General features: G+C 42.2%; 1 protein-coding gene across 1 annotated transcript in view; it reads left to right on the forward strand.

The window, feature by feature from the left end:
* LOC111954486 (kelch-like protein 29) overlaps positions 1 to 19,676 on the forward strand; it is a 362,843-nt gene that overhangs the window by 229,255 nt on the left and 113,912 nt on the right. Inside the window, exon 6 of the mRNA XM_070435852.1 lies at positions 19,242 to 19,380. Coding sequence (XP_070291953.1) covers positions 19,242 to 19,380 — 139 coding nt within the window. The remainder of the gene's footprint in view (positions 1 to 19,241; positions 19,381 to 19,676) is intronic.

Raw genomic sequence — 19,676 nt, forward strand, 5'->3', positions numbered from 1 at the left:
TCCATTTGGCAAATCTGACCATAATTCTATCCTCCTGATTCCTGCTTACAAGCAAAATCTAAAGCAGGAAGTACCTGTGACTCGCTCAATATGGAAGTGGTCAGATGATGTGGATGGTACACTACAGCACTGTTTTGCTAGCACAGACTGGAATATGTTCCGGGATTCATCCAATMGCATTGAGGAGTATACCACCTCAGTCATTGGCTTCATCAATAAGTGCATCGACGAAATCGTCCCCACAGTGACCGTACGTACATACCCCAACCAGAAGCCAAGGATTACAGGCAACATCCGCATGGAGCTAAAGGCTAGAGCTGCCGCGTTCAAGGATCGGGACACTAATCCGGACGCTTATAAGAAATCCCGCTATGCCCTCAGACGAACCATCAAACAAGCAAAGCGTCAATACAGGATTAAGATTGAATCCTACTACACCGGCTCTGGCGCTCGTCGGATGTGGCAGGGCTTGCAAACTATTACCGACTACAAAGGGAAACCCAGAAGCGAGCTTCCCAGTGACGTGAGCCTACCAGACGAGCTAAATGCCTTTTTATACTCGCTTCGAGGCAAGCAACACTGAAGCATGCACGAGAGCACCAGAAGTTCTGGATGACTGTGTGATAACGCTCTTGGTAGCCGATGTGAGCAAACCTTTAAACAGGTCAACATTCACAAAGCCGCGGGGCCAGATGGATTACCAGAACGTGTACTCAAAGCATGCGTGGACCAACTGGCAAGTGTCTTCACTGACATTTTCAATCTCTCCCTGACTGAGTCTGTAATACCTTTCAAGCAGACCACCATAGTCCCTTTGCCCAAGGAAGTGAAGGTAACCTGCCTAAATGATTATCGCCCCGTAYCACTCACGTCGGTAGCCATGAAGTGCTTTGAAAGGCTGGTCATGGCTCAGCAACCTCCCGAATAATGTAGACCAATTCGTATACCGCCCCAACAGATTTACAGATGACGCAATCTCAATCGCACTCCACACTGCACTTTCCCACTTGGACAAATGGAACACCTATGTGAGAATGCTCTTCATTGACTACAGCTCAGCGTTCAACACCATAGTGCCCACGAAGCTCATCACTAAGCTAAGGACCCTGGGACTAAACACCTCCCTCTGCAACTGGATCCTGGACTTCCTGACAGGCCGCCCCCAGGTGGTAAGGGTAGGCAACATCACGTCTGTCACAGCCTATAGGGAGGAGCTCAGAGTACTGGCAGTGTGGTGCCAGGACAACAACCTCTACGTCAATGTGAGCAAGACAAAGGAGCTGATCGTGGACTACAGGAAAAGACGGGCCAAACAGGCCCCCATTAACATCAACGGCGCTGTAGTGGAGCGGGTCGAGAGTTTCAAGTTCCTTGGTGTCCACATCACCAACAAACTATCATGGTGCAAACACACTAAGACAGTCGTGAAGAGGGCACGACAAAACCTTTCCCCCTCAGGAGACTTGATTTGGCATGGGTCCCCAGATCCTCAAAAGGTTCTACAGCTGCACCATCGAGAGCATCCTGACCGGTTGCATCACAGCCTGGTATGGCAACTGCTCGTCATCTGACCGTAAGGCGCTAGAGGGTAGTGTGTACTGCCCAGTACATCACTGGGCCCAAGCTTCCTGCCATCCAGGACCTATATAATAGGCGGTGTCAGAGGAAAGCCCATAAAATTCCAGTCACCCAAGTTATAGGCTGTTTTCTCTGCTACTGCACGGCAAGCGGTACCGGAGCGCCAAGTCTAGGACCAAAAGGCTCCTTAACAGCTTCTACCCCCAAGCCATAAGTCTGCTGAACAATTAATCAACTGGCCACCCACCAGACTATTACATTGACCCCCCCCTYCTGCTACTCACTGTTTATTATCTATGCATAGTTACTTTACCCCTACCTACATGTACAATTTTTTTTTTTACTTTAGTTTATTAGGAAAATATTTTTTTTAACTCTTCTTGAACTGCACTGTTGGTTAAGTGCTTGTAAAGTAAGCATTTTACGGTAAGGTCTACACTTGTTGTATTCGGCGCATTTGACAAATAAAGTTTGATTTCAGCTATCCAATTGGCCAGTGCAGTAGATGCACTCGATTTAGCCACAGATCTCCCGGTCCGCCGGGTAGGCGAAGTTAAGTTTTTTTTAGACAAATGAAATGGTTCAAAATGGGAACACTTTGTCTACCCGGTCCACAGGGCTTCTGAATCAATTGCATCTACCGCCAACAGCGAAACACGAATAAACAGAAAACAACGAGCGCAAGTCTTTATTGTTGGCTTTTCTACAGAAATGTTTGGTGATCGACTCTGTCACGAACCGGCTCAAAGCCCGTAACAAAAGGGAGACAACGTGGAGATAAGGAGTAACAAAATATATATTTATTAAATAAAGTAACTAAGTATAATATACAATGGTGTGTGTAATCAGTAATCAGTAGTGTAAGTGAGTGTTTTGCATGCATGAATGTGATAATGCAGGGTGTTGAAAGATGCTAAAGCAAACAACCAAAAAACCACCAAGAAACACAACAAAATCTATAAAGGTGTCTGCATGGAGAGAGTCTCCTCCATGAATGGGGAAGTGGTGTATTTATCCTGGGAGACACCGGGCCCAGGTGTTTCCCATGTAGCTGATGACCCTCCCAACTCCGCCCACCGGCATCCTAATAAGGAAACAAGAACAAAGAGAGAATACGGCAGACAGAGTGGGAGGGTCGTCACAACTCGGAATGCCTTGAAGATTGACCAATGGCGATCGACTGGTTGGCGTCCACTGCAGCAGATTGTCATTATTCTCTTTTTTTACTACAAACTGTCACCGTGAGTGAGAGTTGATGATGTCATTAATGTTTTAGATAACTGAAGAGAGCTCTTGATGAGGCACAGTGCTATTTGTGTGATCTTAGGCTAACTATAACTGAGTTTATAGGACTGTTGTAATTCACAGTCTCTTCTTGCTCATGTCTTAGGCTCTAGATGGTAACCTACACTTTTTCTGATAGAATACTCATTACTAAAGGTGTAAGAAGACCCTTGGGTTAAATTAGGCAGTAACTTACTACTAGAGGAACAAACGGGTACATATTTCCAGTTGAATATACTTTTAAAGTGCCATTTAAAAGTTCTTAGATAGCCAGTCCATTTCAGAAGCAGTTCAGTCACCTCCATAATCCCTCTTTAACCTGTGGTGAGAGTGTGCTGTGTCTGTGGTTATTGGGAAATTAGGATTAACCAGGCACATGCATTGGCTCAGCAGGGTCTGAGACATTTCATCTACAGTCTGTACGGTCCACTGAGAGACCAGACAGACAACCCACAAAGCCAGACCCCAACACTGACCTTTCTGCTTGGACACACACACACTGGCCTTTCTGCTTGCACTGACTTTTAGCTGTGACTTTCTACAGAGTTAGCCAGTAAACACATCATCCACCTCGTCCACAGGCAGAGAGGGGTAACATTTATCTGCAGCAGGGTGTGTGTGAGGGAGAAAGGGAGTGAGAGAGAGGCTATTGCCTTTGTCTCTCTGTGGATCGTATTTATCACGCTCTTAGGGTCACCTTTCAATATGCTTGCCTCAAAAACAGCAATATAAGCAGATTTCAGTACCCTGAGTTTTTGCTAGCCTGTTAGGAGTCTCATAGTCATAGACACTCTCGTAGACAGGTTAGATTGTGAGTTAACTGGCTAGAGGCATGTTCACACGCTGGCCTTTCTATCTGCCTGAGTCACCGCATGTCCTGTTCCTAAATATATATGAGAGAGAGAGAGAGACGCTGATGTTGGCACGGGTGTTGGCAGGGGTTACAGTACCATACCTATAGTATAACGTTTGATATCAAATGCCAGTCAGGGGAAGGTTTGTGGGTGACTAAACCATACCTTTACTGTCCACTCACATGGAAATAAATAGTGTTTGATATAAAATGCCAGTGGGGTGAAGGTTATAACCGTGACTCAAATACCAAGACATGCTGCTGTTGTATCCCATGATATTTGGTGGGAAAACGTGTAGTATTCCTCACAGAGATATAAGATCACACTGTGTATGCCTAGGAAGTCTGTAAGAAAATGTTGCAACTCGCCAGGGTTAAAGCCATTTTCAGAGAATAGACCTAATTAAAGAAACATTACTCATTATTATGAATGAATGTATGAATCTATGTTTAATCTATCTATTAATCTATGTCTTTACAAAGGTGTACAGTATTCCTTTTATAGAAACTTCACACCATTATCCATATGCTGACAGACTCTGAAATGAAATGATCAAGCTCAATTAAATGTGTTTAATTAATCGCACGTGGTGTATTTTATTTATTTCATGCATTCTGCCGTTGTTCACCTCTGTGGCGCTATAGTATGGATGTGTTTGGGGTTAGTGGGCGCTTTGTGTACCATATGGTAATTAGTGTAAAACAGTAAGTTAGCATTTTAATTCAACCAGAGAATGAATARCGTTATAAACCCACTGTTCTAGTCAACCTCTCCTCCAAACATGGGTTATCTGCACTGGCCAGCACTTCCTCATCATAGCACCATTGTTAGGGATTTATTGCGTGCGTGTGTGACAATGCGTGTATGACATTGTAGAATGTGACTCACTCGCCCCCAGAGCGGTGGACAATAACATATCCTTGAATAACACTTCATAATCTGTAGTGGGTGCCTGTTTCCTACTGAATCGTCCTTGGTTTCGAAATGCTGTTTTGTTTTTAAGTGAAGGAGAGGACAGGGAGCCTGTTTGGAACCCTGGATAGTTTGCTCACGCTCCCGTTTTTTCTCTGTCCGAGAGTTCTGTTTACTGGGAAGGGATGGCTGCTCCTCTTCCCTTACTGGCCCTTACTGTCCCTTACTGTCCCTGAGTCCTGCTAATGAGCAGCAGGAGACTGGAACATGGCGACCGGTTGGACAGACGCGCGCGCACTGGTCATCCGGATTGCCGTTCATGACACCACTCTCTCCCAGGCTCCCTAACACAACAACAGGGCCAATGACATCCTGCCATGCTGTCACAGCAGCCCTACAGCTCCCACAGCTCTGTTTGTGTTCTTGTATGCTCTCAGACTATTCTTTTGTTTGTCTGTGTACAGTTAAGTGATAATGCCAGAGAAGCCGGTGTTTTGGAGGATATATTGGCACGGGTGTTGTTAGGCCCGAGATGAAGCCAAAGGCCAGGAAACCGTGCCAATATATCCTCCAAGCACTGGCTTCGAGGGCATTATCACTTTATACAACTGGGTACCAACATATTCAAATGATTTACATATATTTATACTTACTATTTTTACCCTTCCACAAGATATAGTTGCGACACAAATCTAGGTTTGCTACCCAAGGCGGCTGGTCGTTCGTTCTATCGGTTCGGTTACAAGAGACACGACCCAGTCATTAATTATTTTAGTTCTGTYTCTATGGACASGACCCAGTCGTTRGTTCAAAATGTTCTACTGGCTGGTAACYTCCTTATCCCTTGCTTGCTAGCTAGCCAACTACGGCTAATTTACAGTCACGTCAAACAGTGCAGCCAGAATAACAACAAAGTAGCTGCAATTCAATTCAAATTCTATTTGTCACATGCGCCGAATACAACAGGTGTAGGTAGACCTTACAGTGAAATGCTTACTTACAAACCCTTAAGCAACAATGCTTTAAGGTGTTTAGTCCCAGGGTCCTTAGCTTAGTGATGAGCTTTGAGGGCACTATGATGTTGAACACTGAGCTGTAGTCAATGAATAGCATTCTCACGTAGGTGTTCCTTTTGTCCTAGTTGGAAAGGGCAGTGTTGAGTGCAATAGAGATTGCATCATCTGTAGATCTGTTGGGGCGGTATGCAAATTGGAGTGGGTCTAGGGTTTCTGGGATAATGGTGTTGATGTGAACAGCACTTCATGGCTACAGACGTGAGTGCTACGGTTCGGTAGTCATTTAGGCAGGTTACCTTAGTGTTCTTGTGCACAGGGACTATGGTGGTCTGCTTGAAACATGTTGGTATTACAGACTCAGTSAGGGACAGGTTGAAAATGTCAGTGAAGACACATGCCAGTTGATCAGCACATGCTCGGAGGACACGTCCATCTGTTTTAAGCTGTTTTCTAGTGACATTTATTTGGATACATCTATAACAATGAGCTAATGATGTGCGATTTCACCTGGCATAGAAAATGTGCTCTCTCGTCAGGAAGATGTTGTTTAGAGGAGCTAGCCAACAAACACAGCAAACACAATCACTTCAAACTAAAGCTGGAAAGACTGCAAACTAGCTGCACTTTGTTTCATTCGACCTGTTTTCTATTGATATTTGTTATTTGTATATAGCCATAAAAACTATGCTTATTCATGATTTTGACAGGCTGAGAAAAGCTGTCTGCTTGTCTGTCTCATCCCGACTCCAAACTGTTTCAATTTGAATATTGAAACAAAGTTGCAAATGTCGGAAAGACAGACAGCAAGGTTTATACAAATCTCCGCTGTTGAAAACTGCATATTAGTCTAAAAGAAATGTGCGATAATGTCTAGGTGCTTTTTATAGCTGAGATCAAGTTTTTATAAATTGCCTGGCTGGGCTGACGAGACAGTGGATTGCGTGTCAGATGGAACAGAGTAAATAGGCATTTTAACATCATAGATTTAGCCGGTGGTAACTTGTGGAATAGACACCGGCTAGAATGCGGTTTTAACCAATCAGCATTCAGGATTAGACCCACCTGTTGTATAATAGGTCTGGCCCTGTGGCCCAAGGGTATGGTAGAAGAAAGGACAGGGTAGTGGCCAGCGGTTTGATGATTAGTCGACTCGTTGAATCAGGTGTGCCCCTCCTGGGCAACAACATTGTTTTTTTACACTGTTCTGTTAAGAAACACTGGGCAGTTGCGTGTGGTGCTGTCTACTATAATATACAAATATTATTTGGATCCCTCTCTATCTCTGTGTCTGTCTATTGGTGAAGGAAACAATAGCCCGCACCAGGTTCCATTTCACGGCTCCCAGGGGACACGGTTCCCTCTCTCTCGTTGCGACAGGGACAGTTACACAAGCCCACTGAGGATGAACGGCCAGCCTGGGCAGAGCAGAGCCGGGAATAACAACGTCCTCATCATGGACTATTCTCTAAGACAGTGGTACCACTAGAATCAGCGCAGCCATGGATTCCAGAGGGTTTTCGCGGATTTCTGCCCTCACACTGGATTATTTGCCTCGAATGGGTATGAATCAACTGACGAGATGTCGAGAAAGGAATGTACAAAAGATTCTGAAAGGTGTTTCGTACTAGTAAGAATAAGTGTTCGGGGTAACAATGTTGTCGCTACCTTGAAGTTGACACAACTTCACACAAGTTTTACATTCGTGTGCTGGGTCAGACTACATGGATGTGGGCATGTTCCCGAATGAGAGTGAATACCTTTTCATGTTCGTTCACCAGCTGAAAGGAACACCTGGGCTGTGTGTCTGTAGTTAGAATACAAATAGGCTCTCAATCACCCACGACTCCTGTTTTCCAAGGGCATTTTTGCATACGGGTAGGCCTACATAGTTGTTGCAGTTATAGATCAACAGTAACAGTAATGTAAACGCTGTTTCTGACCTGCGCTAGGCTGTTAAGCTACCATGTTTGCTGCTACTGTTGTTCCGCCGTCATTACGTGGCGAGGTAGGCTAGGTTTTTCCCCCAAGTTGGTGGATTTAAATCCGCTCCATCGGGGCTGCTGTGTGACAGCCCGGGGGAGGGGGGGGGGGTGCAGCTGTCTGTCGTTCGGACTCACCTTTCAACCAGGGCCGATTGATCTTGTCTTTATGAATGAAGAACTATGGCGGTGTTTATTCTGCTTCGTGAAATACCCATCAGCTTCGTGGCAGTCGATTGGATACGGTGTGTCACGCTTAGAGACACTGGCACGTCCGGTGCAGTATAGCAGTTGTCTGAACACCTATTGTTGGCATGTCTTCAAAACCCCCCGTTTTAATACTTAATGGATCGGTCCACTACTGTCACAAGGGGATGGGATGGGTTGTCACGTTTAACTGCCAGTCAAGACGCCATTTTTATTATATCCATGGTTTGTCTGTTGTTTTCATGGGGCTTAATTAGTAACTTATTCTACTGTTAGCTAGCTAAATCCTTGAATATATATTTTTTTGTGGCTGATCTGTTTTTGAAATATAGTTTAATACCCACTGCCTTTTCTTTAAAATGGCCATATTTTTCCCCCAGATTTTGGTCATTGTGCTTTCGGTTAAATCCACTCTCTGTATGCCAGAGCCTTTTCCCATATTTTCTGTATACACAAAGAGCTTTTGGATGAGGCTCAGATTGGGAAAGCTTTGTGTGGTGTGAAAGGTCTTTGTGTGCATTTACAGTGACCTCTCTCTCTCTCCTCTGTTTGCCCGCCCTGCTGAGAGTTCTTCTTTGAGAACTTATTTCAGATTGGCCTGTCTATTGATACATTTCTCACAGGGTTTTTTTTGTGCCAGAGAAGAGCCATTTTGACAAGTCTTTTGTTCGGCTCTCTCTGTCAGTTTCTCTAAATATATTAAAGATACTCCTGTTATTGCGTTTCCCCCCCCATTTGGCTGGAAGAAGTATTGATGTGGTCAATTTGTCATCCAGAGCATTCTCATTTGACCAAAACTCAGCACATGGCTAAATTCCCTTTATTTTAAATGCATGTTATTATCAATATCTATATTATTATAGTTAAACATATTATTATTGTGTTATGTGAACAATATTATTGAAATACTTGTTAAATGAATTATAATAATACTTTATGCCCTGTTAATAAATGTTGATAATAATGCACATTCTTATTTATTTGAATAACATGTCAGTAAACAGAGATTCCCAGTAAAGGAAGTTGCCAGATTTGGCTGTTTGGTCTTTGGGAAAGAAGCGTATTCACTGGTAGAACTGGTGCAAAATGGACACCTGAGGATGAAAGAGAATTAGCTTGAATCACACTGGTAGGACTCAGCCTCCTTCGCCTACATTTACGAGATGCAAATTCAGCAAGCACTACTTGAGTCCAGCCTAGTCATAGGCATGAAATGATTTACTCAATACTGAAAATTAAAATCCATGTAAAAATCCATGTAATTATTGTATGTTTATTGTAATTATGTTTCATGGTTTRTACTTTGAACTACATACGACTTTCACAATCAAACATACTGTATCGTCGCTGTTGATCATAGATTGCCCAATTTAATAATGAATCCGTTGTACAGATTTATGTTTAGTAAACTCATGATAAATACATTTCAAATGCCTATATTTTCATAAAGGGGCACCTTTATGCCCTTTGGAGACTTAAGTTAATATAATATAATGTTACAAATATATTTTCCATTTCCATTTGAAAGAGAATGTATTAATTGATCGTCCGTTATATTTCTTTGTGATGTATTTCAGCTTTGAAGTGCCACTGACGTGACCTTGACATCATTATTCCCTTAGTCTATTAGTCTATATACAGTAGTTAAATTAATTTGATCAATCATGTAAAGTCTGGATAAAAAAAAAAAAATCTTGGCTAAAGTGCATTTTTTTMTAGGGGTGAAAATACAGTTAAGACTAATTTTGAATATGGAATGTAACAAACGTAGAGACCCGTTAACGGTAAACTAACAACATCTCTTAAGTTAATTTAGCAGTAACTTTATTTTATTCCCATAGTATTTTGATCCAATTAATATAATTTCACATTTTCTGGGAATTAAATACTTCTATWAATTTTTTTAAATAAAACAATTTTTCAAACATTTGTTTTACATCTATGCTGTCTCAACTCAAAGAGAACCAATCCTTTTTGTTGTATTGTTTTACAACTAAATGGAGTCCTTAGACAAGAAGGAGATARCGAGTGAGCCAGGGTCTCTTCAGATTGAACAGCATTAAGTGCATATATTATAGTAGCTAAAAAAGCGGCTAGTACTGGGGTCAGTATTGAGCTACTGAGCTGGATGTTGAGTTATTGATTAGCTAAAATAGTTATTTCAGGCTAATTAGAGTGGTAAAGGGATTGATTATAAATAGTGTGAACGAAAACAGCGACCAAAGGGTCAGACTGTGCACGTCCATTTTACTAGCAACACTTGAATGCATTCGACTTCTTGACTTATGTGAAATATCATCACGTTGCTCCAGGGATATTGGCAGTGTCTTTAATAGCCTAGTATTTTGAACTGCAATCAACAGAAGAGGAAGGAGTCTGAAATATATTTAAAAAAGTACAGTCTAAAGTCTATCAAAAATGCCTATTCTTTATTTATATTACAAAACGCATGGTGAAAAATAGATGTGATGTCAAATATATGTATAATATATGCTTGGGATATGCAATTTTTCTATATTTTCATAATTTGTATTATTTGAGACCACATGCTGGTAACGTACCGTATTAATTTGTACAGTACATCATAATTTTTTTAGATGTACTTTGTTGCAGTATTTGTAGATGTTTATTTATCTCATGGGCATCAAGAATTTTAAAGCCTGGTTAATTCAGAAACGGACTATACATTAGACTTATTTATTTATTTATTTTATTCCAGGATGGGCTACTTCATTGTTGTTTTGGTCACATAATTACTTGCTAGATTCATATGATTGTTTGTCCCTTCATTTACCCTTTATATAATGCCAGAGATTTAGTTTTGATTTAGTCTTTCATGTTGAACACAATTCATGTTAATTGATGTATTATGTGAGGAGTGACTAGAATTGATACTTGAATTAGAGTCAGGGATGCAGGTCAARGAGTATTTCAGCTAATTAACTGAAACTTTTACGTATCTGCCTGGCACCGTAAAGGAAAGTGTGAACTGTCACAAAGTTCAATGTAGTAAACACTTTTAGGATTATTTTCTCGAAATGCATGACTAATTTGTGCGCCATAAGGAAATACCAGTATTACGGGAAGGTTTGGCTTTGGCTATTAGAGCCGATGTGTGGTGAGCGGTCTGGTACAAAATGGCTGCCGTGCTTCACCCTGGTGGGTGCTGTTGCTACACATCTTTGGGGGATGGGGTACGTCTTGAGTCGAAATGTAACAGGTTCAGTGGCCCCTACTGTACATTAGATTGACTCTATGTAACCTTCCATTTGGTTTGGTTCTCCGATGGTTCCGTTATTACGAATCACATTTAATATGTGCAGCACAAACTGTGACATACATTTTTCGCTTCAGATGTAGAAAGGACATAAAATGGCTGTCTTTCAGAGAGACCCTTACGACCAAAAGATACAACCATAAAATGGCTCCGGATTTTGCCAGCCAATGGCATGCTCTGCCGTCTCTTCCCAGTAGCCAATCACACAACGATGCATAAGGATGCCTGTGTCTACGTCTGTACACAATACACAGAGTGCGCTAATTGGCTACTGTGAAGGGACATGGGCGCATTTTCCTGGGGCAATGTTATGGTCGTGTAGGGTTACTAGGGTGAGCAGCTGAATTGGCACACTGTCTACATGTTCCCATATTGCTCCCAGAGTTATAATGAAGCATGTTTCAGAAATCTCTGGAATGATGTGAAGAGTCTGTGGATATTCTGTTCTCCTTTCACGTTGTATTGTAAATGTACTATCGGTTTGTGAGATCTCTTTGTTCCCTTGAACCGTTCAGTGGAATTCAYCAGAAGTACCAAAATCCTTATAGAATAATGATCCGTTATCAGTGTAATAGTGCACAGGTTTCCTCCTTCCTTTTCAACATTGTCTCCAGTATGTACGTATGTGTAGAAAAACGCCTAGATGTGCGTCTGATTTGGTCGTTGGGTAACGGAACCCGACAGCGTCGCCAGTCCCATTCTCCGCTAGTGTAGTGAAACAATGTGGTTATCTTTCTAGACCTCCGTGGTCATATTGAGTGCGACTCTCCTCCTCCACACTCCCTGTCGACAGAGAGGAGAAAGGAGACGCTGCGAGCCGTTTCACGCTCCCAGACATGATGGGTTGCTCTAGGGGAGTGCGGCGTGACCGTCCAAATATACCATTAGTACCTTTTCCATCAGCCATTCAGGTGTGTCCGTCCTGCACTCAGGGAGGGGGGGGGGGGAHGGGAAGGGGGGGTGCATTGTTTGCTGAAAAATATAGTTTCATTTCTCTTTCGCTCTCCATTCTCGTTCCTTTTGCCAGAATCTGAGTGTTGGGGTAAATGGGTGCCGTGCGCTGTGCTAAATTGAAGGTGAGAGCCATATCGGTCGCTGGAGACACACAATGCAAACTCCAATTACCATGTATTCACTATTCACAGTGGCCGCGGCACGCCACGCAGGCAGCACAGTAATCAGATAACTGCCCAACCGCCAAGGGCCAAGCAGCACTGGAGCGCCGTGTAGAGTAGTGTGTGAGAGTGGCAGAGAATGTGGAAGGGCAAGGCTAATGTTACATTTCTGTAGAGAGTGTTGTGCATGTACGATAGGAGACGAAATGAAGTGGCTCTTTGACTCTGTCTGCAGTGCGTTACATGATTGTGCTCTTATCCCTTAGCCGAGTCTCTGTCTCTCTGTCTCTCACTCTCTCTCTGTCTCAATGTCTCTTTGTCTCAGTCTCTCTATCTCCACTTGATTTGATATTGTTGTTCACCCAAATGATGCCAAGGCAGTTCATATCCCTCTGGGTTTTTTTTGCCAAATATTAGGCCTATTTATTGATTCATTAAATTTTTTTCATTCTAGCATTGTATTCAGTGTGGTTAATGGTCAGACACGGGCACTTTCAGTCAGTTAATTCCTTGATGTGATACGTCTGACAAGGACGCTCTGCTTAGAGAGGGTTTTCCACATGCAGCCACCGAACGACTCCGTCTTGAATTGCTCTTATTTGTCATGCGGCTTAATACTGTATAATTTAGTTTGCTAAATTAATTTGCCAGTGAGCTGCTAGTGTCAGTCAAGAGAAAGTGGAAGCTAAATGAGGGAATATTTCCAGCCAAACAGTGTGGCTAATGTCAGAGCAGGTTAATTGAATCCTAGGCGTTCGAGTCGGAGTTGAGCTTACGGTAGGTAGACTGACTGAACGTTTCATGACTATTACACAAACTAAACTGCTTTACGTTTATTTTACAATAGATCCAATTGCTCATCTGATTAGTCACGCATTAACGGGTAGATGGGGTTATGTAAGGCGTGCGTACACGCATGCAATTACAGACACGCATGTACGCACACACACACACACATACACACATACACACATACACACATACACACACACACACACACACACACACACACACACACCTCCTCTGTTTTACAGCACATTTGAGACCAATAACGAGTTAGGATTGTACAGTAGCAGCCCATTGGTCCATGGCTAAGCTGGGATCATTTGGATGTTGGCTGGGTGTGTCAGGGCAGAGTTCACTTTAATTCATAGTACACGTCTGCAGGTCTGTGATGGTCCATTACGGCCGTCCACAGCTGAGGGTTTTGCAGGTTTTGCAGAGTGTAGCACGAGGAGACATTGCCTGAGCTCTGCAGAGAGTTGGAGAAAAGCTGTGTACAGTCAACTGAAGGATGTGTCTCTATGTATATATTGCCCTTAACCACATATCTAGGATCAGATTACCCGAACCGCTAATAACTTTTACAAGAACGTCTTATCTTTTACAAGGGTACATGGAGTGTCAAGAATACAAAGATATCTGACCCTATTGGACCGACCAGGGTCCGGCTTTTACACTATTAAGGTACAGTGCTGATTGTTTCCTACTGTACAGTATTAAAGGCACAGTGCTGTTGATGGTTTCCTACTGTACAGTATTAAAGGTACATTGCTGTTGATGGTTTCCTACTGTACAGTATTAAAGGTAGTGCTGTCGATGGTTTCCTACTGTACAGTATTAAAGGTACAGTGCTGTCGATGGTTTTCCTACTGTACAGTATTAAAGGTAGTGCTGTCGATGGTTTCTACTGTACAGTATTAAAGGTAGTGCTGTCGATGGTTTCCTACTGTACAGTATTAAAGGTAGTGCTGTCGATGGTTTCCTTATGTATAGTATTAAAGGTATAGTGCTGTTGATGGTTTCCTACTGTACAGTATTAAAGGTAGTGCTGTTGATGGTTTCCTACTGTATAGTATTAAAGGTATAGTGCTGTTGATGGTTTCCTACTGTACAGTATTAAAGGTAGTGCTGTTGATGGTTTCTACTGCATAGTATTAAAGGTATAGTGCTGTTGATGGTTTCCTACTGTATGTATTAAAGGTAGTGCTGTCGATGGTTACTGTATAGTATTAAAGGTACTGCTGTTGATGGTTTCCTACTGTACAGTATTAAAGGTACAGTGCTGTTGATGGTTTCCTACTGTACAGTATTAAAGGTACAGTGCTGTTGATGGTTTCCTACTGTACAGTATTAAAGGTACAGTGCTGTTGATGGTTTCCTACTGTACAGTATTAAAGGTACAGTGCTGTCGATTGTTTCCTACTGTACAGTATTAAAGGTAGTGCTGTCGATGGTTTCCTACTGTACAGTATTAAGGGTAGTGCTGTTGATGGTTTTCTACTGTACAGTATTAAAGGTAGTGCTGTCGATGGTTTCTACTGTACAGTATTAAAGGTACAGTGCTTTCGATGGTTTCCTACTGTACAGTATTAAATGTAGTGCTGTCGATGGTTTCCTACTGTACAGTATTAAAGGTAGTGCTGTTGATTGTTTCCTACTGTATAGTATTAAAGGTATAGTGGTTGATGGTTTCCTACTGTCAGTATTAAAGGTACAGTGCTGTTGATGTTTCCTACTGTACAGTATTAAAGGTACAGTGCTGTCGATGGTTTCCTACTGTACAGTATTGAAGGCACAGTGCTGTTGATGTTTTCTACTGTACAGTATTAAAGGTAGTGCTGTCGATGGTTTCCTACTGTACATTATTAAAGGTACAGTGCTGATGGTTTCCTACTGTACAGTATTAAAGGTAGTTGCTGTCGATGGTTTCCTACTGTACATTATAAAGGTACAGTGCTGTTGATGGTTTTCTACTGTACAGTATTAAAGGTACAGTGCTGTTGATGGTTTCCTACTGTACAGTATTAAAGGTACAGTGCTGTTGATGGTTTCCTACTGTAAAGTATTAAAGGTACAGTGCTGTTGATGGTTTCTACTGTACAGTATTAAAGGTACAGTGCTGTTGATGGTTTTCTACTGTACAGTATTAAAGGTACAGTGTTGATGGTTTCTACTGTACAGTATTAAAGGTACACTGCTGTTGATGGTTTCCTACTGTACAGTATTAAAGGTACAGTGCTGTCGATGGTTTCCTACTGTACAGTATTAAAGGTACAGTGCTGTGATGGTTTCCTACTGTACAGTATTAAAGGTAGTGCTGTCGATGGTTTCCTACTGTACAGTATTAAGGGTAGTGCTGTCGATGGTTTCCTACTGTACAGTATTAAAGGTAGTGCTGTCGATGGTTTCCTACTGTATAGTATTAAAGGTATAGTGCTGTTGATGGTTTCCTACTGTACAGTATTAAAGGTGTGCTGTTGATGGTTTCCTACTGTATAGTATTAAAGGTATAGTGCTGTTGATGGTTTCCTACTGTACAGTATTAAAGGTAGTGCTGTTGATGGTTTCCTACTGTATATATTAAAGGTTAGTGCTGTTGATGGTTTCCTACTGACAGTATTAAAGGCACAGTGCTGTTGATTGTTTCCTACTGTACAGTATTAAAGGCACAGTGCTGTTGATGGTTTCCTACTGTACAGTATTAAAGGCACAGTGCTGTTGATGGTTTCCTACTGTACAGTATTAAAGGTAGTGCTGTTGATAGTTTCCTATTGTATAGTATTAAAGGTACAGTGCTGTTGATGTGTTCCTACTGTATAGTATTAAGGTAGTGCTGTTGATGGTTTCCTACTGTAAGTATTAATGTAGTGCCTGTTGATGGTTTCCTACTGTAATAGTATTAAAGGTTATAGTGATGTTGATGGTTTCCTACTGTATAGTGTTAAAGGTATAGTGCTGTTGATGGTTTCCTACTGTATAGTATTAAAGGCACAGTGCTGTTGATGGTTTCCTACTGTATAGTATTAAAGGCATAGTGCTGTGATGGTTTCCTACTGTACAGTATTAAAGGCACAGTGCTGTTGATGGTTTCCTACTGTATAGTATTAAAGGCACAGTGCTGTTGATGGTTTCCTACTGTATATATATTAAAGGCATAGTGCTGTTGATGGTTTCCTACTGTACAGTATTAAAGGCACAGTGCTGTTTTGATGGTTTCCTACTGTAAGTATTAAAGGTATAGTGCTGTTGATGGTTTCCTACTGTACAGTATTAAAGGTACGTGCTGTTGATGGTTTCCTACTGTTTAGTGTATTAAAGGTACAGTGCTGTTGATGGTTTCCTCTGTTTAGTGTATTAAAGGTAGTGCTGTTGATGGTTTCCTACTGTATAGTATTAAGGCACAGTGCTGTTGATGGTTTCCTACTGTACAGTATTAAAGGCACAGTGCTGTTGATGGTTTCCTACTGTAATAGTATTAATGGTAGTGCTGTTGATGGTTTCCTACTGTATAGTATTAAAGGTATAGGGATGTTGATGGTTTCCTACTGTATAGTGTTAAAGGTTAGTGCTGTTGATGGTTTCCTACTGTATAGTATTAAAGGTACAGTGCTGTTGATGGTTTCCACTGTGTAGTATTAAAGGTAGTGCTGTTGATGGTTTCCTACTGTATAGTATTAAAGGCACAGTGCTGTTGATGTTTTCCTACTGTATAGTATTAAAGGCATAGTGCTGTTGATGGTTTCCTACTGTACAGTATTACATTTACATGTAAGTCATTTAGCAGACGCTCTTATCCAGAGCGACTTACAAATTGGTGCATTCACCTTATGATATCCAGTGGAACAACCACTTTACAATAGTGCATTCTAACTCTTTTAAGGGGGGGGGGGGGGTAGAAGGATTACTTTATCCTATCCTAGGTATTCCTTAAAGAGGTGGGGTTTCAGGTGTCTCCGGAAGGTGGTGATTGACTCCGCTGACCTGGCGTCGTGAGGAGTTTGTTCACAATTGGGGTGCCAGAGCAGCGAACAGTTTTGACTGGGCCTGAGCGGGAACTGTACTTCCTCAGAGGTAGGGAGGCGAGCAGGCCAGAGGTGGATGAACGCAGTGCCTTGTTTGGGTGTAGGGCCTGATCAGAGCCTGAAGGTACGGAGGTTGCCGTTCCCTCACAGCTCCGTAGGCAAGCACCATGGTCTTGTAACGGATGCGAGCTTCAACTGGAAGCCAGTGGAGAGAGCGGAGGAGCGGGGTGACGTGAGAGAACTTGGGAAAGTTGAACACCAGACGGGCTGGCGGCGTTCTGGATGAGTTGTAGGGTTTTAATGGCACAGGCAGGGAGCCCAGCAACAGCGCGTTGCAGTAATCCAGACGGGAGATGAACAAGTGCCTGGATTAGGACCTGCGCCGCTTCCTGCGTGAGGCAGGGTCGTACTCTGCGAATGTTGTAGAGCATGAACCTACAGGAACGGGTCACCGCCTTGATGTTAGTTGAGAACGACAGGGTTTTGTCCAGGATCACGCCAAGGTTCTTAGCACTCTGGGAGGAGGACACAATGGAGTTGTCAACCGTGATGGCGAGATCATGGAACGGGCAGTCCCTTCCCGGGAGGAAGAGCAGCTCCGTCTTGCCGAGGTTCAGCTTGAGGTGGTGATCCGTCAATAAAGGCACAGTGCTGTTGATGGTTTCCTACTGTATAGTATTAAAGGTATAGTGCTGTTGATGGTTTCCTACTGTACAGTATTAAAGGCACAGTGCTGTTGATGGTTTCCTACTGTTTAGTGTATTAAAGGTACAGTGCTGTTGATGGTTTCCTACTGTTTAGTGTATTAAAGGTAGTGCTGTTGATGGTTTCCTACTGTATAGTATTAAAGGCACAGTGCTGTGATGGTTTCCTACTGTACAGTATTAAAGGCACAGTGCTGTTGATGGTTTCCTACTGTACAGTATTAAAGGTACAGTGCTGTTGATGGTTTCCTACTGTACAGTATTAAAGGTACAGTGCTGTTGATGGTTTCCTACTGTATAGTATTAAAGGTATAGTGCTGTTGATGGATTCCTACTGTACAGTATTAAAGGCACAGTGCTGTTGATGGTTTCCTACTGTATATTATTAAAGGTATAGTGCTGTTGATGGTTTCCTACTGTATAGTATTAAAGGTATAAGTGCTGTTTGATGGTTTCCTACTGTACAGTAATTAAAGGCACAGTGCTGTTGATGGGTTTACTACTGTATAGTATTAAAGGTATAGTGCTGTTGATGGTTTCCTACTGTTTAGTGTATTAAAGGTACAGTAATATCGATTGCCCTCTTTATATACTGTTACAGATGAAACGCTGGTCCCCTGCTGTCTCGTACACTCAGTGTCGCCTCATGGTGCCTCATTAAAACAATAGAAAAACCCTCTCCTCTAAACTCTGTCTCTACAGCAGGCCCTAGTCCTCTCGCTGACTTCCCCATACAGCTCAACAATGGGCCTGGTTTGCTCGATGCATATATTTACTAGGTTGCTTCTTCATGTTGCTGAGCGATATTTAGGAGATTTTTTGAGAGGATGACAAGCGTGTAGATGTTTTTTTCTTTCGTGTTTCTGGCTTGGACAGTGTTGTTTAATTCAGCGAGGTTCAATGGGTTAACGTGTCCAGGGTACGACGGAGGATGCTCCTGGTAAAATGCCCAAGAAATATGACTAACGATGAATAATGTCTCTTGTTTCTTTTCGACGCACGTTCATTTTAGTCGGTTCTACATTTGATTCAGTTCCTTTAGTTGAATTCATAGTAGTATGCAAATGTACACAAGCCACACTGTAGTCKAACAAGTGTCTTGTCTTTCATATGAATCCTAACCGTTGATATCAGCTGCATGCGCCTGTGAATACTCGTACACCTTCTAGACGGTTCTGCTTATAATCACTCCACTAACTCCTCAGTACAGAACTGTGGAACACCTGAGCTTGCTTATGTTGTTATACATGCACACGTTCCCCGCCTGTAACAATGAAATGTTTATGAAACTGTATGTATTTTCTCTTCTCTGCAATGTAACGAAGCTATTAAGCCTGGCCGGTAATAATGTTTTTATAATCAGCCATTTCTATTGTTCCCCCTCTACTTCTAATTACCATGATATATTTCTATAATCATATTTGTGTGTATATATATATATTTAAAAAAAGAGCCAATTCTAATTCTAAAGCGGAATATGGCCTTGTCTTGTCTCTTCTTTGTTCTACAGAGATGTTGAAGGAGTTGAACCAACAGCGCAGAGCGAAAGAGTTTACAGACCTGAAAATAATTGTTGAAGGCAAAGAGTTTGAAGTCCACCAAAATGTTCTAGCTTCCTGCAGCCTTTATTTCAAGGACCTGGTGAAAAGGTTTGCCTTCCCCTCCCCCTCCCTCACCTGCTTTTGATCCAATCTGTTCTTTTCATAGGGTGCATTTGTGTGGCTTTTTTTTCTTCCCTCCCCTCTCCCCCCCTTTTTCTCTCTTGCAGGTGTGTGAAGACTTTGGTTCCTATCACAGGGCCAGCAGCCTCCTTCTCCTCCCGCTCCAAATGAATGTACCTCTAAAACCATGGGACAGAAAAGGTCACCTGAGTCTTTACCTTTTCCTTACCGTATAGAGACAAATAACTGCATTTCCATTTTGATGAGCAGAGAAAACGTTCAAT

Source organism: Salvelinus sp. IW2-2015, linkage group LG28 (genome assembly GCF_002910315.2).
Source record: "Salvelinus sp. IW2-2015 linkage group LG28, ASM291031v2, whole genome shotgun sequence".
NCBI classification, from domain to species: Eukaryota; Metazoa; Chordata; class Actinopteri; order Salmoniformes; family Salmonidae; genus Salvelinus; species Salvelinus sp. IW2-2015.